Source organism: Podarcis raffonei, chromosome Z (assembly GCF_027172205.1).
Source record: "Podarcis raffonei isolate rPodRaf1 chromosome Z, rPodRaf1.pri, whole genome shotgun sequence".
Lineage (NCBI taxonomy): Eukaryota > Metazoa > Chordata > Lepidosauria > Squamata > Lacertidae > Podarcis > Podarcis raffonei.
The window spans coordinates 7,825,894-7,850,395 of NC_070621.1; the positions used below are offsets into that span (position 1 = coordinate 7,825,894).

The 24,502-nt window shown below is 45.8% G+C and overlaps 1 protein-coding gene across 3 annotated transcripts in view; it reads left to right on the plus strand.

Annotated features, from left to right (window-relative positions):
* The window catches only part of ASTN2 (astrotactin 2), a 653,023-nt gene that overhangs the window by 588,276 nt on the left and 40,245 nt on the right, over positions 1 to 24,502 (plus strand). For all 3 annotated transcript variants that reach the window (XM_053373809.1, XM_053373810.1, XM_053373811.1), the window contains exon 20: positions 23,569 to 23,710. In XM_053373809.1, coding sequence (XP_053229784.1) covers positions 23,569 to 23,710 — 142 coding nt within the window. The remainder of the gene's footprint in view (positions 1 to 23,568; positions 23,711 to 24,502) is intronic.

Here is a 24,502-nt window from a genome sequence, read left to right on the forward strand (position 1 = left end):
CCTGGTAGCAAAGAGCAGGAAGAAATTAAGAGTGCTGCACCAGCTTTTGGAATGCCTGCCAACTAATTTTCAGTCTGTTAAGAATGTATGTTTTGTGGACATGAAGGCTATTCTACGCTTTTTTAATGACATCATCAAGCCTAAGAGAGAGATTTGCAGACAGAGAACATTCAAGTCAAGCTCCATTTGGCAGAGAACACCTGCATCAGTTACATGGTGTCCATGGATAAAATCTGCAGATTTGTGACATTATCCTGGAAGTACCAATTTCAATGCACCTTTTTATTGAGTTTTCAAATACACTGACTTACTGATACAATGAAATGATACCCCCACATGGCATCATGTACTTTGTAAATGAGAGAGGTGCAATTAGCAAATCTGCACATAGAATTATGGAGAGATTCTGGCACTGTGTTCTAATCGAAACTGTTTAGTCTGATACACAGTGGGGATAGTATGGTGAGGCTCTGCATCATTTGTATATAATTAACACAATGCCAATCATATTACTCTGCTTTCTTTGGACCATACCAGCGAGGCTGAGAGGGGGATCTTGTCATCTGGGCAGCCCAGGACCTCCATACACATTGCCCAGGCTTGCGCCCTGGGGAGGTAACTTCAGTGCTGCTTACAGCGATTTGACATTGTCCCTAGACATGCACGCCATTGTCTCTCATGACAGACAGATGCCAACAACCAGACTGCAGAAAGAAAGAAAAAACCAAACAACCTGTCACGAATACTTTGCCTCTGGCTACGTTTTAATGTATGTGAATTTTTCTTCAGTGAAGTATCCTGCCACAATTTATTACAGTAATAATCTAAATTATCAATATCTGAAATCCCCCCCCCCAAAAAAATGTGGCTATTGTGGCTCCAGCAGCCATGAGAAGACAGGCAGAGAGTTTTCTGTTTTTGATACTTGCATCAAGAGTGACAGTTGAACCACGCTGTGCCTCTTCTCCCAAGCACTCAAGGTTTGTTTGCTGTTCTGGTCAGATGACATCATTGGGCAATTGAGACCCTTCCATGCCCCCACTCTTTTGGATCACATCACTAACCAATAAACGCTTGCTGGATTCATGGACTTCTTAAAACTATCTAAGAAGCATTCTGGGTGGGAACACTTACATGGATCTGGCAGAGAATAGAGGCTAGCATTACAGGGCACCTGGGAAGGCCCACACACCCCTATCAGGAGGGTTTGCACTGCCAGTCCTGGAGACCCAAGATTGTAGCATTGCCATCCTCTGACTCACAGGACTCTCATTACAGAAGCCCCAGTACAAGCAGAGTCTCTCCTACTTTGCCAGTGAAGGTAGAGCTTGTCATTGTGGCTGAACTGCTGCTCTTATAAGGGGCTCAGCCTGAAGCAACATCAGAGTGGTACTATCCTATATTATTCAGCGTTAGCCAAACCCCCCAAATGAGGTTGCTCCCTCTCCTTTGCCACCTGGGATGATTACTGTCCTCTTTGTCCTATAAAGTAGAGAGTATGAAGGTTTGACTGTTTCAAACCCCATCAAAATTTGAAGCCAGAAGAACTATTGTCAAAGCAGAAAAGAGGAATTCCATCCCTACAACACTGCCCCCCCTTGCTGTTAATATGCAGGCTCAAGAAAACCAAAGCATGAATAATAAATCAGTACCCTCTTGAGGGCCTCAGTAACTTTACCAAGCAACTCTCCATGTTTCCACGCTTGATGATAGATGATTTTGTACTGCCCGTTGTTACTCTGAACTCTCTCTAAAAGTATGGAAATAGGTGGCATTGCTCTTACTACAGGTTCAGGGCATTGCATGGCTCCTTCTCTTCCTCCTCCTCCTCTTCACCCCCCCCATTACAGAATAGCAGTGGTTTTCAAACTTTTTGCTCTATGCCGCACTTTCAGAATAAAAACTTGCTCACACCACACTAATAATAATAATAATAATAATAATAATAATAATAATAATAATTTATTATTTGTACCCCGCCCATCTGGCTGGGTTTCCCCAGCCACTCTGAACGGCTTCCAACAAAGATGAAAGATACACTAAAATGTCACATATTAAAAACTTCCCTGAACAGGGCTGCCTTCAGATGCCTTCTGAATGTCAGGTAGATGTTTATCGCTTTGACATCTGATGGGAGGGCGTTCCCCAGGGCGGGCGCCACTACCGAGAAGGCCCTCTGCCTGGTTCCCTGTAACTTTGCCTCTCGCGGTGAGGGAACCGCCAGAAGGCCCTCGGAGCTGGACCTCAGTGTCCGGGCAGAACGATGGGGGAGGAGACGCTCCTTCAGATATACTGGACCAAGGCCGTTTAGGGCTTTAAAGGTCAGCACCAACACTTTGAATTGTGCTCGGAAACGTACTGGGGGCCAATGTAGGTCTTTCAAGACCGGTGTTATACGGTCTCGGCGGCCGCTCCCAGCCACCAGTCTAGCGGCCGCTCCCAGCCACCAATCTAGCTGCCGCATTCTGGATATGTTGTAGTTTCCGGGTCACCTTCAAAGGTAGCCCCACGTAGAGCGCATTGCAGTAGTCCAAGCGGGAGATAACCAGAGCATGTACCACTCTGGCGAGACAGTCTGCAGGCAGATAGGGTCTCAGCCTACGTACCAGATGGAGCTGGTAAACAGCTGCCCTGGATACAGATTTGACCTGTGCCTCCATGGACAGCTGTGAGTCCAAAATGACTCCCAGGCTGCGCACCTGGTCCTTCAGGGGCACAGTTACCCCATTCAGGACCAGGGAATCCTCCACACCTGCCCGCCTCCTGTCCCCCCAAAACAGTACTTCTGTCTTGTCAGGATTCAACCTCAATCTGTTAGCCGCCATCCATCCTCCAACCGCTTCCAGACACTCACACAGGACCTTCACCGCCTTCACTGGTTCTGATTTAAAAGAGAGGTAGAGCTGGGTATCATCCGCATACTGATGAACACCCAGCCCAAACCTCCTGATGATTTCTCCCAGTGGCTGCATGTAAATGTTGAAAAGCATGGGGGAGAGGACAGAACCCTGAGGCACCCCACAAGTGAGAGCCCAGGGGTCTGAACACTCATCCCCCACCACCACTTTCTGAACACGGCCCAGGAGGAAGGAGCAGAACCACTGTATGACAGTGCCCTCAGATCCCAGCCCCTCAAGACGGTCCAGAAGGATGTTATGGTCGATGGTATCAAACGCCGCTGAGAGATCCAGCAGAACTAGGAAACAGCTCTCACCTTTTTCCCTAGCCCGCCGGAGATCATCAACCAGTGTGACCAAGGCAGTTTCAGTCCCATGATGAGGCCTGAATCCTGACTGGAAGGGATCCAAATGGTCCGCTTCTTCCAGGCGTGCCTGGAGTTGTTCAGCAACCACTCGCTCAATCACCTTGCCCAAGAATGGAAGATTTGAGACTGGGCGATAATTGGCCATCGTGGCCGCATCTAAAGATGGTTTTTTAAGAAGCGGTTTAATAACCGCCTCTTTCAGCGGGTCTGGGAAGGATCCTTCATGGAGGGAAGCATTCACCACCCCACGAAGCCCATCGCCCAGTCCTTCCTGGCTAGCTTTTATAAGCCAGGATGGGCAAGGATCCAGGATACAGGTGGTTGGCTTCACTCGTCCAAGCAGCCTGTCCACATCCTCGGAGGTAACAGATTGGAATTTATCCCACACAACTTGACTAGACAGGACTCTAGCACTCTCCCGCCCTGGCCCTGCTCCCACGGTGGAGTCTACTTCTTCCCGAATCTGAGCGATTTTATGAAACAATTTCTAGCAGTGCTTGATTTATAACATAGAACCCAACTACTTTATAATATGACCATGGGACATCCAGAAAGTATGAAGGAATGCAGCTACACAAGAACATGACTCATTCCATGTGTGTGTGTGTGTGTGTGTGTGTGTGTGTTTTATCGTATTGCATGTGTGTGTGTGTGTGTGTATGTATACACACACACACACACACACACACACACACATGCAATACGATAAAAAAACACAAATCTGAATAAAAACAATACAAACAAAAATACAGTCAAATCCCAGTTTTCAAACGGCTCCGTTTTCAAATGTTTCAGCTCCCAAATGCCGAAAACCAAGAAGTAAGTGTTCCGGTTTTTGAACTTTTTTTGGAACCCGAATGTCCAACGCAACTTCTGCTTGACTGCAAGAAGCTCTTGCAACCAATCAGAAGCCATCCCTCGGTTGTTGAACGTTTTGAAAGTCAGATGGTCTTCTGGAACAGATTACGTTTGACAACTAAGGTTTGACTGTAACAAGAAAGAGGATAAAAGAAGAAAATACAAAGCCCTCTATCAGAGGTTGATCTTAACCCTGTTCTCACACTCAAGGGTTTGGACCCTCCCGCCTCTCACCAGTGGCAGAGGAAGCCTCTCCAGCACCTGGGGCGGGGGGTGCCCGCATGACGTCCGTACGGACTGTGCCCACATGACACTCATATGGACTGTGATTGCATGGCGCCCGTACAGACTGCATGCATGGCAGCCTGTATGGATGCTGCGCACGCGCCCTCAGCTGCTGTACAGCTGGGGGACAGCGGGTCTTCTTGTCAAGCCCCCCAGGGTAGCACCCGGGGCACGCCGCCTCCCCGCCCCTCCTTTGCACGCCTCTGCCTTTCACCTGGGAGCTTCCCTCTCTTCTCCCAGCCTTCCACCCTGGGAGATCTTCCCTTACCTGCCTCTCACACAGGGACCTTCATTAACCATCCACCACCTTCAAGTGCATACCCACATTAACCCAGAATGAAGGACATCAAAAAACAAAACAAAACATAGGCAAGAGTAAAGTGAACAGAAGAAGAATGAAAAAGAGGAAACACAGGAAATAAAGATCATAAAAAAATGAGAGAGAGAAGAGAAATAAAGAGGAGTCCCGATTCCCTGTCTCTCAATTATGTATATAACGATTATTCAAAATATTCCAAGTGATCATTCTAGAATGGTATCCAGCTGTATTCCAGAGCAATATCCAGTTTTTCCTCAATTAGCTAGGCGGTGTTTTCCCAGTCTTCAACCCCAAACATCTCAAGTTTATTCATTTTCCTTTCCACACAAAATGTCCAAAGTTCAATTGTTATTATTTCTAAATGTCAATAATACTTTTCATCCCGTCCAGTATAATGACTTTTTCTCCAAGAAATACCAACATCCATCATCATCATCGTCGTCATCATCATCATCAGTAGTTGTTTACTTGTTGTATATTCATTAATTCATACCCAGTTCTATATATTCTGATCCCATTTCCTGTTGGCCATGATTTCCCGTTCTAATTTAGAAAAATAAAAGGTTCCTTCCATTTCCACTTCTTCCATTCTTTTTTCCAGAAGAATCACCAGAGGGTGGGTTTTTCCTCTGAATTCACTCCAACTTGTACACAGGACTTTCTCTCTCAACTCTATCTCTGTCATTTCAAGATGCTTCTTAATGTCTCTATCAATGTTTTTATTCCACTTCTCCAACATCACAACACCATTGTTTTTCTGTTTCACTCCTATAGGCACCTGTATGGAGATCCTCTCCATTTCATCATATGCTGCCTTCTCACTTTACCATTCCATTCTCATATTCAGGTAGATCTTGATCAGTATTCCCCCCCCCAAAAAAAACCTATGTATTCATTGGTTTGATCTTCTTCTTCTGATGATGATGATGATGATTTTATTTATTAAATTTGTATACCACCCTCTACCCGCATGTCTCAAAGCCGTTCACAGGATAAAATCACAATATAAAAGACAAAATATACAATAAATATAAAAACAAGTAGAAGCCATTTTCGTTCACCATTTTATGCATCTGAGCTCTTTCAATTGCTCATCCAATAATTACCACATAATACCAACAGTCAGCAGGGTGTTCAGCAGTATATTTGCCATATTGGATTATGTTAGTCTCCCCCTTAACAGCCTGTTAAGATCCAAAATAAAATATTGATTGTCCTTGAATATTCCAATCACACTTGCCATCTTCTCGTGCCACACCAGTGTAGCTCACCACACCCTTTGAGAACCACTGGAATAGCAGGTGGTTTAAGGCACAATTCCATTAGTTGTTGTGCTGCTGTTTTTGGAGGGGATGCTCAGCCTCAAGCAATATGCCCTGCTACCGACTCAACCTTTGAAAACATGCTGATGATGGGGCATACCACAAAAATTACACTTCCTTGTATCTGTGCCAAAATACCATGGTTGTGGCTATCCAGAAATTCCTAGGCTGATCGAACTAATACTTTGCCTTTGATCTCCCACATATACCTGGCTTGACTCCTGTGAACTGTGCAGTGTGGGGGATGGGAGGGGGGAGAGGGAGAAGGAGATACCTGCCACTCCCAAACTGTAATGACTTCCATCTGGGACTGAACTTTGCAATGTTTTTCCTTTATTGACATATTTTATCACTGTTCTCCCTCCCCTCCTATCTCACTTAAGAGGGGAAGGCATTGACAGCACCCAAAGGAACTTCCTATCCCAAATGTTTTACCTCGGAAGTTGGTGGCCTCTCCTCCATTGGAGGTTTTTAAACACAGGCTGGATGACCTTCTGTCAGGGATTGTTTTGTGTGATTCCTGCTTTGCAGTGGATTGGAGTTAGAGACCCTCAGGGTCCCTTCCAACTCTACAATTCCATGATTCCATCCACTTTCGACCATCTCCAGTGCTCTTCCCTTTCCTTACCACTTGGATCCATTTGTGTCAATACTCTCACAAAACTCTCAAGGGGAGTTCATATGACTGGAGTGTTGGCTTTCAGAAGAACTTTTGTCTCTTAGACCAGCTCTGCACTTCCTCCCCAAGCTGGTTCAATGCTTATATTGATCAATTTTTTTTATGGGTGATGGCCAGTGTTAGTCATACCCAGAGTAAACCTGTTGCGGCTGCTCTGAGGATGACTGAAGTTTGATACTTTAATCAGATATGAGGAATCCCCAGGCTACCATTCATCCAAGCCATGCCACTGCTGTGCACCACCCTTGAGTGTTTTTTGCCAGGTTAGAATGTGCCTCTGAACTCTGATAATGCCTCTTGGTTGCTTGGATGGAAGATAGAGAAAGATGACTGAGAGTGAAGAAACTAGCCTACTGTACAAAAATAAAACTCACATTCATTATTCCACCCACATTTGCTTTGGCCCCACCCACCACTGGCATATGGCCCCCAGGAGGTTGCCCAGAAGTGAATGCAGACCTTGGGCTGAAAAGGGTTCTTGACTAACACCTTTAACCCACTTTTCCAGACCAAAACTACCCTCTCCCTAAAGTGCCTCATATTAGTAAAAAATCCAACACAGTGCTGGTGGCATGGACTACTGTACACAAATATGAATGAGATGCAGCTCCCGCCTTCAACCTTATAAACTAAAAGGCAGTGTTCACACACATGGGAAGTGATGTGAAGGGAGCAGTAGAGAAGGATGTTAAAGTTGACCATCTTGGAATTATGAGTATGTCCTTTCTCTGCTGTTGGAAGCAGTATGCCTCTGATTAGCTGTTGCTGGGAATTGCTAGTGAGGAGAGCGCTGTTTCAATCAGGTCCTGGTTGCAGGCTTCACACAGGCATCCAGCTGGGTATTGCGAGAAAAGGATGCTGACCTTTGGACTCATCCAGCCACAGAGTTCTTCTTACATTCTTAGAGAGATGGTCTGGATGCTGTTATCCATGCCCCAATAATGTCCATCCCAGATTATTGTAATGCTGGGGTCTCCAGTGTATCATCAGATACCTACAGAGATCTCCCAAGGCTGCAATTAGGCCCTCCTTGCACTAGAATATAAGTCATAATGGCTGTGTGAGTGTCTCTTAACTCTCCCAAGCACTACCCACACTAGCAGTGGCTGCTAGCTACAATTCCTATATTCTGCTCCCAATGTCAGTATGCCTCCAAATGCCAGTTGCTGGGAATCACAAGTGTGAAGAGTGCAGTTGTACTTAGGTTCCTTTTGTCCCTTCCCATGGACTGCTGCCTTCAAGATGGTGGACCAGATGGGCCTTTAGCCCGATCTGGCCCGATCTTAAAGAATGCTAGTGAGTTGTAAATGATGCAACTACCCAGTGGCTTCTTCCTCTGGCTTGGTGGCATAGGCCACAGTGCCTTTCCTGTTTACTTCTTCTGGAAACAGAGCTGTGTTGTTGTAGTTTTGGCAGCTAAGGTGGAAGCCTTCCTCTTGAATTGCCAGAGGAGTCACACAGGATGTTCAGAGGACCCAGAGATTAAATAAAGCCTTACACATATGTTTCAAACAGGTAGCCTGATCTTTTCAAATTGTGTTAATCTGAATAAAATAAAATTAGATTTTTAATTTTTTTAAAAAGTACCTTGTACTCGCCCACCATTTTGGTGTCTTTGCACTCTTAGACAACATCCCTGTACAATGGAGCAGATTTACTTAGTTCTGCTTTCCAGGGTGGGGAGTCTCAGGCCTGGGGGCTGAAAGAGTCTGGTCCTTCCCCTACAGACATGCTTTCTCCCCAGACCACACCCCTTCACTGTAGGCCACACCCCCTCAGCCCTCCCGTGCTTTGCTCCCTACTTGGGTGTTTTTGCCTGGCTGGAATGTGTCCTTGAACTGTGATAATGCATCTTGCTTATCTGGTTGGGGAGAGGAAGGAGGATGTAGGAACCATGGATTTTTGTGTGATATTGTGTGACTGAAATGTCCTCCGCACAATGGTAAGAATCACCTCCATTGTTCTACTTGCACGTGACCCCATTGGGCTCCCCCAAGGAAATGTGATCTTTGGGCTGAAAATGGGCTGCTCTAGGTGGTTGGGTAGGATAGCATCTGGGCAGTGGGGACTGTGGCATGGGATACTTTTTTTAAAAAAAGGACACAACCCAGCACTCCCATGACAGGCTCCCTCATCAAAACCAGAACTGTAGGGAAGGAAGCCATGCCTCCATCATGTGAGGGAGCTGCTGAGACAGCTTCCTTGTGCAACAGCCCAACACCACCAACTACCTGCAGCCCCACTCCTGGGTCAGGCCTGACCTGGGGGCGGAAGCAGCGGAGAGGAAGAGAGGCGGTGGCAACATCACTGCCCCTTTCCTCCGCTGGGTTCTGGAGTGTGAGTGCACCCTCTGCGCTACTTTGTGAGCCTAGGTTCAGACAGTCCAACCCTAGCCTACCTCAGGCGGCAGTAGCGTACACTCTGGGTGCTTTTCCTTCTATTTCCAAAAGTAAAAGGGATGAATACTTAACTTTGTTCAAAAGCTGAAAGTTAAAGGAAGGGGTCTAGGATCTCCCTGGGAGGTGGGGACCTCCCACAGCCCCTCCACCTCCTAGCTGTGGCCCTCAGTTGGAAGCAGCTTGGTGTGCAGTGGTGGTTTCTTTAAAACATTGTTTTGTGCAGTGCTTTCTGCATTGGCTTCTCTGGCAGGGACACTCTGACATCTGGCAGAGATTCCCTGCGCGCCTTGCACAAATTCCAAATATGTGTTCTAGGGCATGTACTCAGTTCATGCAGGGTGCTGGTCAAACCCATAATTTATTCTTATCCTGCCCTTCCTCCATGGTGCTCAGAACAGTACGTTACATTGGTTTCTCTCTCCCTCCCTCCCTCCCGTTCCACTTCTTCTCTCTCTTTCCTTCCTGCGCCACCCCTTTGTCCTCACAACTTCCCTGTGAGGTCGGCTAGGCTGGGAGATAGGGATGAGTGAATCTGTAGGTTCTGATTTTGCTCTGGAGTCCCTGCCCCCCCCCCAGTCTTGAGTTCTCCACCTTTCCACATCAGTTTTGACAACCTCTTTTTTAAAGTTCTCATGAAAATCCATCAGTGACATTTTCCTAATATCCACATTTTTGTGCAATCACTTATCACTAATATGATTTGTTTGTGTATGTTCTTTGCACTAATATATGCGTTTTTATGAGTATATATATCTGACTGTGAAGAATGGCAGGATTTCAATTCATATGTTTCTTTGGAAAGAGTGAGTTTGGTAGATTCGCCTTTCCATGCAAACTGAACAGAATCCCTGCTGGGAAATGGTGACTAACTTGGAGTGTTTTGGTTAAGCAGGGATTAAAAACCCATTCTCCCTGGTAAATGTCTGTCCCTCTATCCACTTCCCCATCCTGGCTTTCTTAGTTATCACTGTAATCCTCATGTGAACAGAGGGTAAACCCTGGAAAGCACCCACACTCGCCCATTGCCTCACAATGCTGGGGAACATCATAATATTGGGCAAATATTCATATGCCTCTGGGGAAACCCACAGGGCTTGAGTTATGAAGCAGCTACCAGCAGACAGAACCACGCTGGCTCCCAGCAACATAGATAGATTGCAAATGACAATAGAAGGGAAGGGCATTAATTCTACTGCAGGCTGAGAAGAAGAGACCCCACTGAAGTGAGACTTTTAAGATTTATTTTATGATGCCTCCTTACCTCAAATGTATTCACAGTGCTTTTTTTCACTTGGGCATTGTCTAAAATGCCAGTCCTGACAGCTGACCTAAGTTTTCATGTGCCTGCTCAGCCTGCTGCCCATGTTCACATAGCAGATAGCTTCCCCCTGTCCCGCTTTCATGCTGAGAGCCTCCCGCTCCACCTCTGGCCGTGCATTCCATTGTTGCAAGGTGGTGGTGGTGGGAGTGAGGGAGATGGGAGCATTTTGATTACTCTTATGGACTTGATTTATGGGGACCATTTTAAATCACAAACCATCTGTGCACCTCTTCCCGGTCCAAAATGGATAAAAGACCAAGCCATCAATCTGAGCACAGGCACCCGCCACCCGCCCTGCAACACATGCACGCACATACAAAGCCAGATCTCCCTTCCTCTCTCCTTCCCTTCTTATTAGCAGCTCAGTTTCCCGAGCCTAACTGTCTTTTTGCCTGAGCCTTTTCCCAAGGGTAGGGTGACTTGCATGCATTTTTATTATTTCCTTGTGGAAGCCAAAAAAGCAGATAGGGGAAAATGAATACCAATCTTTATTGCTCTTTGCAAGATTATCTCTTATCTTCCTTTCCTGTGAGGGTGCCTTGGAGAGGAGAGAGAAAGGGGGCATGCTGCCATAAAGATCCCAAATGACCTCGGCCGCATCTCAATCTCTAATTCACCCTTTTTGTGTGGTAGAATAGTGATAGCCCTTCTCATGAGCCTAAATTGGGCACAACATGGGTGAAGGAAGTAATCATCTATGCAGAGCCTAAGGGGTGTGCAGTCAAAGCTCCTTGACGGAGCATATGCTTTGCACGGAGAAGATCCCAGGTTCAGTCCCTGGCATCTCTAGCTGAGAAAGGCTCAGGTACCATAGGGAAGGGACGCAGTTGGCGCTGTGGGCTAAACCACAGAGCCTAGGACTTGCTGATCAGAAGGCTGGCAGTTCAAATCCCCGCGATGGGGTGAGCTCCCGTTGCTCGGTCCCTGCTCCTGCCTGCCTAGCAGTTCAAAAACACGTCAAAGTGCAAGTAGATAAATAGGTACCACTCTGGTGGGAAGGTAAACAGCGTTTCTGTGCACTGCTCTGGTTCACCAGAAGCGGCTTGGTCATGCTGGTTACATGACTTGGAAACTGTACACTGGCTCTCTCGGCCAATAAAGCGAGATGAGCGCTGCAACCCCAGAGTCGGTCACGACTGGACCTAATGGTCAGGGGTCCCTTTATCTTTACCTTTACCATAGGGAAAGGAAAGTGCAGGCCTGAGGCCAAATACATCCCTCAAGAATTCTCTGCCTGGCCATTGAGACTCCTCACACCACGCCACCTCCCAAGCCATACACTCTCTCCATGGGCCATGCTACTCACTGACCTCCCTTGCACCTTTCTTGGTTGTTATTGGCAGGATTGCATCCTTGGACTATGATAACACCTCTTGGTCGCCTGGGTGGAAGATAAAGGAAGGTGTGTGGTAGAAACTAACCTACTGTGCAAAGATTATTTGAAGTTTATTCATAAGCAAATTAAATTGCAGGCAGGATTTGAAATTTGAGCAACGGGAAGAAATGATAATTTATGGAATAGAGGAATGTGTATTAGGTGAAATGCACAATATTATGCAGTATACAAAAGGGGTGGATATAAAAACAGCATAGATGAGGAAGTGGGAAAAATTATAAGATAAATGTATAACTAATTTGAAGTTGAAAATTAATTGGCTAAAGTTATAAAAAATTAATGAAAATTATAATTAAAAAGATAAAGTCTGCATCTATTATGCCACCCATTTTTGCTCTTGGTCCGCAGCCGCCAGCAAGTGACCCCCTAAAAGCTTGGCCAGTAGGGAATAAGGACCTCAGGTTGGAAAAGGGTAGTAGGTGATGGGATGGGAAAGTCATTCTGCAATCTAGTTCAGCAAACATGATAATCTTTTAAACATGAGTTTCTAATAGTGAAACACTATGGAGTTGTGTGCGCAAAAGCTTGTTAGTGCTGTAAGTGCTCTTCCAGGACACTCAGTTCCATGACAGTTTTACACATTCCCCTCCAAACTCTTAGCATGTTAAGAGCATGCTCAGTCCTCTGTGAGGTCTTCGAGGGGAGGATTCTGACTCCTCTGCACCAAAGAACACTTTTTATTTCTAAAGGGTTTTCTTTTAAGGGGGGAGTAACATTTGCAAATCTAGAGATTTCCTCAAATCTGTTGATAGCTCCTGACTTTAGATGGGTGTGCTGTTTTAGCTATGGAAGGATTGACACTCACCCTGAATATCACTCACAAGGGGAATGGTACAGCTATAAACATATGTACATAGGCAATTATTTTAGCTTTCCCCCATTAAATTGCAGGTGCCCCATGAGAATTATCTTGTGCCTTAGTTTTTTTTTTAATTATTTGAATTCCTAGTTTGGTTTATGCAGATGCCTTTTCCTCATGGTTTGGATCATGGGTAGACGAATTAAGGTCCACGGGCCAGATCCAGCCCAATCTCCTTCTAAATCCGGCCCGCGGACGGTCCGGGAATCAGCATGTTTTACATGAGTAGAAAGTGTCCTTTTATTTAAAATGCATCTCTGGGTTATTTGTGGGGCCTGCCTGGTGTTTTTACATGAGTAGACTGTGTGCTTTTATTTAGAATGCATCTCTGGGTTATTTGTGAGGCATAGGAATTCATTCTTCTTTTTTCAAAATATAGTCTGGCTCCCCACAAGCTCTGAGGGACAGTGGACCAGCCCCCTGCTGAAAAGGTTTGCTGACCCCTGGTTTGTATTAAAGACTTTTAAAGTAACCAGATAAGGAATTTATTTTTGTGCACTCATTGCCTATAAATAAACTGCTTCTTCCCAGTCCTTCAACTCCATCATACCCCAGTAGATTCCATAACTTATCTGCCAGTCTGGATAGTCTCTGACAGGAATGATTAAAGTTTTAACTTTGAAGACTTTCAGATTTCAAAGGGATATAATTTGGAAACAAGGGCATCCTAGCCTAGTCCAAACCTCTTTTGAAGATATATATTCTCTGTTTCTAAGAACTCCAGTCACATGGACTGTATTCATACCAGCCAACCCTCCCATTTTGAATGTTTCATCCTGGAACTTTATCAAAAGCTGCCCTGGCTTCTGTCTCCAATCCCAGCTGTCCCACCTTGGCTCCGTCCACAGCCCCCACCTCAATGGCCTCCTCCGTGGCCTCTTCTGCTACCGCCACCATACTTCCAGAAGCCCGCACTTCCTGAAGTATGGTGGAGGTGGAGAGTGCAGTGGTAGCCATGGCAGTGGCAGGATGGTCCCGGGGGTGGGGTGGGGAGTAGAGTCCTGATTTGTCCTCCTGAGAGGGTATGCTATATATATACTGCACTGTCCATAATCCCTATTTAGCAGGAAAAGTTATTTTTAAAAAATACTTTCAAATTTAACAGAAGAAAAAACAGAGAAAGAGACAAAAAAGTTGAAAGAGAAAACAGTGTCAGCTCATATTAAGGGCATCAGCCCTGAGTGCTCACTGGAAGGACAGATCCTGAAGCTGAGACTCCAATACTTTGGCCACCTCATGAGAAGAGAAGACCCTTTGGGAAAGACCCTGATGTTGGGAAAGATGGAGGGCACAAGGAGAAGAGGACGACAGAAGACGAGATGGTTGGACAGTGTTCTCAAAGCTACCAGCATGAGTTTGACCAAACTGCGGGAGGCAGTGGAAGACAGGAGTGCCTGGCGTGCTCTGGTCCATGGGGTCACGAAGAGTTGGACACGACTAAACGACTAAACAACAACAACTATCAGTATGATCGCAGATATTAATATTGCACAGTTTGAAGCGTCTGGATGCATAAAAACTGGCTCCTTCTGAAATGAAATATTGTCCAGACCCATTAGATTATTTAAAACTTTACTTGCAGAACGTTCTTCAAAAGAGAACAGAAACATCAAATGATACATCGAAACAGTTCCATAAGACATATGACATCCAAGGGACAGGCTCAGAACCTTACAAAAAATGAAATAATTCCAACAGACCTGTAAGCAGAGGTCTGTTTCTTCCCACAGCCTGAGCCTGTGTGCTTCAAGAGAGCTTCATTTACATCCTTACTGAGAGCAAAGACCGAAGGCAACTCCTTTTCAAAATGGTGATTTGCAATGTGATACCTTTGTCACATGTTCAAAGCTGAACATTCAGTATTGGAGCACAGGACATTCAACAGTTAATTATCAACTCAATTAAAACTCAGAGTCCCTTAGAATACTGCAGTGGAATTTCCCCGTGTTGAACCTTTTTGGTAATATGCATTTTGCCATTTTCCATTTCAGTGTCAATTAAACAATTATACTTAACAAGTACATCCATCTTAAACATGTAACTTGATATACACAATCCAGGTGCCCAAATAGGTGTCTATGTAAGATTGACGTATATAGGGAAAATGTTCAAATGTAGAAAAGGCTGTAAAGGTCCTCAGACCATTTCATAATACATGGTGGCTGTTTATCCTTCCAGGCTCAAAGTACAAGTCTCTTAGCAACAGGAATAATAATAATAATAATAATAATAATAATAATAATAATAATAATTTGTTATTTGTACCCCACCCATCTGGCTGAGTTCCCCCAGCCACTCTAAAGGGCTTCCAACAAAGATTAAAAATACATTAAAAATATCACACATTAAAAACTTCCCTGAAGAGGGCTGCCTTCAGATGTCTTCTAAATGTCAAGTAGTTGTTTATCTCTTTGCCATCTGATGGGAGGGCATTCCACAGAGCGGGCGCCACTACCGAGAAGGCCCTCTGCCTGGTTCCCTGTAGCTTTGCTTCTCGCAGTGAGGGAACCGCCAGAAGACACACTCCTTCAGGTATACTGGGCTGAGGCCGTTTAGGGCTTTAAAGGTCAACACCAGCACTTTGAATTGTGCTCGGAAACGTACTGAGAGCCAATGTAGGTCTTTCAAGACCGGTGTTATGTGGTCTTCGTGGCTGCCCCCAGTCACCACTCCAGCTGCCGCATTCTGGATTCTGGATGGGGGAGAAATCTGATTCAGTTTGCATATAAAAGTGAACCTCTCAAATTCACACTTTCTGCAACAATATGAGTACTGAAACACACCCATCCTTGGAAATTCTGTTACTCAAATTGTGCAAATTTGTAATCAAATTTGTGGAATTTGTACTCAAATTGTCCTTGAACAAAACCATGCTTACAGAAGTGCATGTTTTAAGTGTTCGTAACGATGAATGTGTTTGTGAAAATATTCTGAAATGAATCATATCCAGCAACATTGCTTGCAAAAATGTGTACATCAATCAAAATGGTAATCAAACTGTGATTATTAGGAGAAATTCTCACTAAAATGCGGGAGAATTTACATGAGACTATTTTGAAAATTTTGAAAATCATTGCATGGATGTGCAAGCATGGAAATCTAAATGTAAAATAAGAAACTGGGGGAACCAGGTCGTTCCATCCCTTCTTAACAACCTGGCAGGGAAGATAACTTGATTGTGAAGTTTTGTTTTGTTTTTTAATCTGTCCCTGTTGGAGGGATACTTGTTAAATTTTTGTTGGTGTAACTTGTTAAGAGTTTTCAGGGTTCAGCTTCTTCACCACAAAATCCCACAGCAGATTTCAGGGAGTGGGGTGAGAGTAAAATTTGTGGGCCCAAAACTCGCTGTCTGAAGAGGAGCCCTAGGAGCTGCTTTCCCCATCTGCAGAGTTCAGGTGAGGGCATGTGAAGTGTGTGTTTTTGTCCCACTTTCCTGTCCACAAGTGTTGATAGACTGGTATGGGGGACAGGAGTTCTGTAATTCCCCACCCTACCCCACCACTGCACAGAGCGAATGATTTAATAGGACACAGGCACAGCCTCCTTCATTTCTCACTGAAAAAGAATTCAGAGGAGCCTAACTGTAAAGGGAATTGGGGTTGCTCGTGCGTAAGGGGGCTGCTGCTCTAGGCAACGTTGTCTGGCTAAACCTTTCCCTGGCTGGACAGCCCTTTCTCCGTGGCTGTCTCAGTCACTGGCAGAATCCGTCAGTGGGCGTTTCCTGAACTTCTTCCAACATAAAAGCTCTTTGACGCCAAGTCTCCGCCTAGCCTCCCTGCGCGGAAGTCTTCTGCGCAGAGTGGGCATGGCCAGCGGAGGTCCTGGGCTCTCCCCACTGGTCTCTGTGGAAGAGTCTTGGAGCCATCTCTCCGAAGTCCTTCCCTGCTCCCCTTTCTTCCTGGTGTCACGCCGATTTCCTTCCCCAAAGGAAGTGCTCTCTCTCTCCCTGCTGGTCCCTTCTCCTGCATTGTTGGGGAGCCTTACCTCCACTCTTGGCTCCGATGCCAGTTCCCTGACACTAACTATGTTGTCAATTGAGCTGAGGATGTTCACCTGAAAATATAATTTTGGCCTAGATCTGGATTTGGCCCCTATGTTCAGTGCCCCAGTGTGAACTCTTGCTTTTCTTTTTAGGTAAAATTGAACATTTGGAGCATGCAGCATGTTAGCAATGTGTGGGGTTGGGTGCTTCTACCAGACAGTTGGGACGTTTGTTCATTGGTTCCTGAACTCTATTAATGAAGCAGACTCTTTCTTTCTTACAAAGGGATCTGAGAGGAGAACTACGCCTCCTGGCCTAAATCACACCTCAGCCAGGCCTCCAAAGCCTTGTTTTGTTTAAGCATATGTTGAAACAATCAGTTACAGCTATACACAGGTAGAGTCATAGCTTCGTTGTTGGTTGGTATGTCTGTGTATATACGTGTGTGTGTGTGTGTGTGTGTGTGTGTGTGTGTGTGTGTATGTGTACAGGGATTAAACAGTAGGAAAAACTCACCAGAAAATTTTCCAAGGTAAAAATCTTTTTGCAACTTTTCATTGTGCATTTGAGAGGGTGAAGCATTTTTCCCATTTCCCTCTCCATTTAAATATTTTCCCCTTGTCTTTAAATAAATCAATATAGGGTGCTCTGCGGGTGGGGGCCAGTCAGGAATGAGAAGACAGGAAACTGGAATTTAATAGGCAAAGAAAGGAACAAAATGAAGGGGGGCAAAGTTTCTACAAACCCACCCCCCCCCAGCTTGCAGACCACCATGCATAAGGCAGAGAAAGGAGAAATTTCCCTGTGCCTGTGGCATTCGGGAAGGCATCCCTAGAGCTCTCAACATTACTAGATGAGGCCCTGCTTTTCTCATCTCTTTGAAGGCCAGTTTTATGGAAAAAACAGAAATCTCTTTTTACTCCAAGGCAGGCAAAGCGACAAGGTTGGATAAAGCAGTGAAAGTGAGGAGCGAAATGCAGCCTGTGTGGGTTACAGAAGGCCAGGAGTTGAAGGAGAAGGGCTGGGAGGCACGTGAGACTGCTCTCCCACTCCTCTGTTAGGCAACGCTTAAGCAGTACAGTCATACCTCGGGTTACAGCCGCTTCAGGTTGCGTTTTTTCGGGTTGTGGACCACTGAAACCCGGAAGTACCGGAACTGGTTACTTTTGGGTTTTGGCGGTTGTGCATGTGCAGAAGCGCCGAATCGCAACCCGCAGGTTGCGAACACTGCGGGTTGCAAACGTGCATCCCGCACAGATCACATTCACAACCTGAGCGTCCACCATATTGCTCAAATGACCACCAGAGGAAGGAGCAGTTAAATGGTCTGAGTGTCAGACAAGGATTGGAAATACCCAGGTTCAATTCATAAGGGAATAAAACAGGTAGGAGCCTGTGGCCCTCCAGATGTTGCTGATGTGCAACTCCTACCACCCCTGACTTGCTGGGGCTGATGGGATTTGGAGCCAAACAGCATATTGGATGGCCATCTGCCATAGATGCTTTTGTTGAATCATAGAATATTAGAATTGGAAGGGAGCCAAGGGCCACGTAGTCCAACCCCCTGCAATGCAGGAATCTCAACTATTGATCCAGAGAGTACAAGTCATTGCCTCCATTTTATTTTACAAAAATCTAATGATCCAGTGATTTTTCAAAAATATACATAACCTCTGCATGTTCCACTGTAATATATGCCTTCTTAGTACTTCTAAGTAAATATCTAGAGCTGAATCTTTGGGGCCAGCAGGAGGCTGGAGGGTGTGCAGGAAAGGGGCTTTGAGCAGAGGTTGGATGGCCATCTGTCTTGGATGCTTTAGCTGAGAATCCTGCTGTGGTGTTTGCCCGTTCTTTTGAAAATGTCTGTACAGGTGAAGAGAAAGAGTTAATAGGTAGACCAATAAAAAAGCTAGAGGCGGAGCCTACCTGTTTATAAAAGGGCTTAGCCCAAGGTTTAGTTAGTTAGTTGGTTGGTTGGTTGGGAAAAGGCAGTTGGGAAAGCAGTTGGCAGACAGATGGAAATAGAGAGACAGTGCAGTTGGTTCTTGTGTGAAGGGAGGTAGAAGAGTTAGAGACAGAATAAAATAAGACTAAGAGGGAAAAGGGTAACAGCATTTCGAATGCATTTAAAGTTTATTTGTGTTTGCAATAAACCACAATCTTCATTATTAACTTAAGAACCTGACTGAGACTAAGTGATTTACTGGGGAGGACCTGGTTGGTGGCACCGGATTAGTGGTGTACGGGTCAATAATCCGTGAGACGACTGGGGGCTCCGTACAAACACCATACCTGCACTGCAGGGGTTTGGACTAGATGACTCTTGGGTCCCTTCCAACTCTAAGATTCATATGAAGCTACCCACTGTGACCCTAAAGTTTCGGGCCTGGTCAGTGACCGCCAGTCCATTCCCACAAATGTGCATGTAGTTTGGCTAAAATTGACAGGAAGTGGGGAAGAACCATGCCTGGAGCTCCTTGAGGATAGGTGGGGCAAAATGTAATAATTTAACAATAGCAGAGTTTGAATTTCCTCCTTGTAGGTTACTGTAGAATTATAGAAGTGTAGAGTTGGAAAAGCACCAAAGGGTCATCTAGTCCAACCCCCTGCAGTGATTCCTGCATTGGAAGGGGTTGGACTAGATGGCCCTTTGCATGCCCCCTTCCAACTCTATTGTCTCCCCTTTTTTGTTGGCTACAAAAACACCATACATTTAAAGCACATGACTTTCCCCAAAGACTGTAGCTTGTTTAGGATGTTGGGAACTGTAGCTTTGTGAAGGGGTAAGCTACAGTTCCCAAGATTCTTTTTAGTGGGAGGGGATGTGCTTTAAATGTATGGTGTGTACACAGCCTTTGTGTGCACGTTCTATAAATTCACAACAGGCATCTCATTGCAGACTTGTCATCCAGAGCTGCAGCCTGGGAACTGAATTTTTGCAAGGTTCAAGGCAAGGTGGGCTAGTTTAAGCAAGCCACCAACCCCAGAATCCCCCCTCTCCAGTCTTAACACCTTCAGGTGGAAAACTGGGAGAAGGGAAGGGTGCATTGAACACACACCACATGTGACGTATTTTTATGGATCTACTAAGGCCAGGTGTTTCCTGAACAAAGAAAGAACCAAACTGGGCAGGAGCAAAATGGAAACAATTCTTACTCACCTTCCTTTCCACTGCCTCCCTCCTTTGCACCTCACAAAGGGCTGTCATTTGGGGGAGGGAGAGGGGGCTGAAGTCCTAAGTGCCCCTCCCCCTTCCACCCTCCCAGTCCTCACCATTTATGCCTATTTGTGCCTCTTGACAATTCTGCTGTGTTTTCCTTTCCTTGAAGGAGAGGGAATTGAGAGCCTTCCCTCCTCCCCAATGCAGGTATGTGCCTGTTCTCCATTACAGCTCCATTGGGGCTGAAATATGATCATGCCTGTGTCAGACCTACCAATATATTTATTTATCCATATAGTCTTTTCTCCTTAAGTTCATTACGTCCAAAGGTTTTCAACCTTTTTGAGTCCACGACTTCCTTGACCGACTATATTCTTTCTGTGGCACCCCTGTGGGGCTCAGGAGCCCAGTTAGGTCATCCCTTGTCTGCAGAGCTGGCAGCCTCTCAGCCTTTTTTGAACACCCTCCCTTGTGGAGTCCTCAGCCTCCTCTCCTCTCCCCTCTCCTTGGGAGTCCTTCAGACAGCTGCTCAGTTGTTGCATTCTAGGATCCTACGTGCCTATTGTTCTAGGATCCAAGCTTAGTACATAACATTCTCCCTTGTGGAGTGTTCCCTCAACCTCCTCTCCTCTCCCCTATGCTTGGGAGTCCTCTGGGCAGCTGCTGCTGCCCCTGATCTCTGAGCTGCCCTCTCCCACCCCGAAGAGAGGTGCCTCCTCACACTGCCCCACAAGGGCCTGGGGAGAGGATGCCCCAGCCTTAGCGGCTCAACGGAGGCCTGCACCTTATCTTGAGAGGCAGCAGTAGTATCAGTGGGTGCTGCCCAGTCTGCATGGTGGAAAGGCTACCCTCAGCACTGGGCACTCAGCTTCCAGACGGGCCTTGCACACAGCAAGCACGAAAAAGGTCAGCACAGTGCCTGCCTGCCTGTCCGGCCTCCCACTTGTCTGTCCATTCCTAACAGCAAGGGCTGGTGAACTGGCTTGCTGGGCTCCCTCGCCCACTTGCTTGCTTATGCCGGCTGCCTCAGCTCCTGGCAACCAGCACCCCCTGGCCAGCCCCAGAGGCACCATTCGCCTGCAGTGCTTGTAGCCAGAGCTGCTGCAACAAACAGTCATGCAAGCCTTTTGGAAGCAGAGAGGTGAAAGGGCATCAGAGGCAGGAGCGAAGGAAAGAGGGTCAGAGGCCAGTGTTGCCCGCAGCACCCCTGACCTTCCTTCAAGGCACCCCAGGGTGCCACGGCACACTGTTTGAAAACCACTGTGTTAGGCAAAGGATGGCTTGCTATTAGTGTTATTGTAGTAATAGTAGTAGTAGTAGTTGCGGTCATCATGTTAATCTCACCGCTACTTCTAAATTTCAAAATGAAGCAAAAAGCTAAATAAAATAGTGTATGGAGGAAAAAATAAGAAGAGGGAATCCCCCCCCCCCAGCCTACTTCATTGGCAGGACTTAAGCTATGTATACACTCCTATTTGCTAGAGTAACTCCCAGCACTGGTCCTTGAATTGGTCTACACACAAAGTTAGCCACAATCAACAAACTATGTCTATCCTGCTGTTTCTCATGAAAAAACTGTGTTTTCATACCCTCTGACATTTCTCTGACGAAAATAGGGACGTCCCATTCCAGAATGATAATTTTACTATTTGTACCCCACACATCTTACTGGGTTGCCCCAAAAGCTGCCCAGAGTGTCTGGGGCAATCCAGTAAGGCGTGTGGGATATAAATAGTAAAAGTATCACTCTGGAATGGGGCGTCCCTATTTTCATCGAAAAAAAGTTGGAGGGTATGCAACCTATCCTACACTTGGGCCAAGATCAGTATTTAGGCCCAATATCAGCTCTTGGCATCCTTGGGCATCTTCCAGGGCACCAGAGGTGCTGGCATCTGCCCTCTACCACCTCTGCCTAGCAGCAGCAAGCAAACTTAAATTTACCAGGATGCCCTGAAGCAATGCCATCCATTGTGGCAGTTATCACCAGGTCATTTCCATGGCTAAGGTCCCACCAAGAAAATCTTTGCCAAGAGCCCACTCGAAACTGGAGCCAGTATCAATTTTCTAGACCACAGATGGAAAACCTGTGACCCTCCAGATGTTGTCAGGACTCCACCTCCCATTACCCTCAGTCGGCAAGGCCAGGGTTGATAGGAGTTGGAGTCCAGCAACATCTAGAGGACCATAGGCTCCAGTCACACAGTTCTAGAGAAATAAAGGCAACACATGCAACAATAGTGTGCAGCCTCAGTGCCCTTTCCCATTCACCAGGCATCACTTCAGGCCAATCACTTCTGCCACTCCCAAATTTTGGTCTAGACTTGCTTCTTGAAACTGCTGGAGCAAACAGTGGTGTGATGGAAACAGCATAGCAATGGTGCCATTTGGGGACTTGCAAGAGGCATTAAGATGACTAACTTTGCCTTTTGGTTTCTTTAGGGAAAGAATAAATGTTCTGTTTCTCCTCTGGCAGGAGAAACTTGTTACCCGCATGTGGCTTTTTATGAAAATAATGTTTGCGTGTCCATGTTTTGTTTTGTTATTGCCACTGCCACCACCTGTAAAATCAGCTCCTGGCTTTATGGATTGCTGGTTTGTCACACCAATAGGCTGGTTTGCATGTTTTATACCAAAGACTTCGGCATTTCTTATGCATGTTTGAGTCTTTGATCAGGTTGAGAAGAAAGTAAAGAAAGGAGGATAGGCATAAGAGCCATTCTGCTGTTCGCTGTCAGAGCCAAAGCCTGACTCACAATAGATGTTCAGAGCTAAGGAATGAGTTTCTTGTTACTCCAGGATGCCCAAAATGCTGACTGTTCTCTCCCTCGACATGCAATCCTACTGTGCCACTAACATGTCCAGCTCTGGAAGCTGCCAATTTATATATGAAGCCGAAAGAACACAGGGCGTGATCCAGAAGTACTCCTGCATACACAAAAGTTATTTTTGACCATTTGCAAAGCCATGCAAAGGGAGGGGGAGGACTGGCTTGACAGTTGCTTTATATAAAACCCACTTTTCAACACTTATTTATGCAAACATGTGCCCCTCAACTGCTTTTTAAATTGTCACAGGGCCGATCTGAACCTTACTGATCTTCCATATCACATCTCCACTGAGTATTTATTCCAATTTATTTTTCAGGACACACATAACATTGAAAGGAGCACTCTGCTTGCACTGTATTCCACTATTGTTCCCAAAAGTTAGAATATAGTGCAGAACTTAACATTTAAGGAAAAGTCATGAAAATGGAATAAACTATCATGTGAATGCAGCCTAAATCAGCACTGGTGGGCTGCAGTACTCCAGGGTTTCTGGCAGGAAGTCTTTCCCAGCCTTGCCTGAACAACTTAAGACAATACGTGTGCAAAGTGCACACACTACCACTCGGCTGCTACCCTTTCACACAGCTTTCACAGAGTCCTCTTTTAAAGCCACCTAAAGTCCTCTTTTAAAGCCAGCACCTGCCCACTCATGCAAGTCATTTCCATAAATTCCAATCTGCAATGTATGGAAAAGTCCCTTGTATTGTCAGTCCTGAATCTGCTGCTCATGGGTTCAGTTGAGTGATCTCAGGTTCCAGAGTTACAGGAGATGGGGGAAGAAAAACAAACCCAACAACAACCAACTCCTCACCACTTCCTCCACCACATGCATATGTTTTCTCTGTCAAGTAAATAAATGAATGTTTCTCAGGTGTTTCTTTTCTTTGGCCTGCAGGAGAGTCCTTGAGCTTTGCTGATGATTTGCTCTCTGGTCTTGGAGCTGCCTGTGTGGCTGCTGGAAGGAGCCATGGAGATATCCCTGACACAAGCCTCTACTCCGTCATTTTCAAGTGTCTGGAGCCTGATGGATTGTACAAGTAAGGAAGGAGATGTGGTGGAGTTGTGGGGCGTGGGGAAGAGATCATCCAGTGTCTTGTGCACATTACTTCTCACATTTCAAAGTCTGTATGGATTGGAGACTGCTCAACCCAACCTCAGTCTGTCCTTAGCCAGTCACCATCTGTCTGTTTCTTACTGACAACCAGTTCAAGGGGTGGTGCTTCCTCTCAGCTTCCTACTCCTTGCCCCAGCTTTGTAGAAGGGAGAAGGATGTGAACAAAAGCAAAATTAATTGTCTCTACCTCTAATGGACTCTGGCTCTGCCTGCCATTGCTCAGGCTCCACCTACTGTTGGCCTCCTTGCCTTCCGCCCTACCAGTCCCAATGGGCACGAACAACCACTTTCTGTATGGCAGTAGCAACAAAGGGCTGAAGAGAAGCAACTGTACCATTGTTTGCTTTTTAAATTAGAAATGAACCACTTTCCCCCTCAAAATAAATTGAAAAGTGGTTTACAGTAAAATAGACTTAACCCTAAAACTATCAATGCAATTGTTCCCTTAGGTTCTTAATCCAATCACAGTCAAGTCAGCTCCTTGATACTCCAGAGAGCTGCAGACACTGAAATGGCCAGTGGTGGAGGAAAGCTTGTGATGATTGCAACTGAATATGTACAGAAAGCCAGTATAGGACCTACTATGTGACAATGATGGCAGCAAAGAAAGCTTACTTCTCTGTCATCATTGCATCTGCAGAATGCCAGCCGTCATAAATCTTTTCTGTAGTGAAGAGCCATTGAGTTAGGAGTTAGATACAAGGCTGGCCCAAGA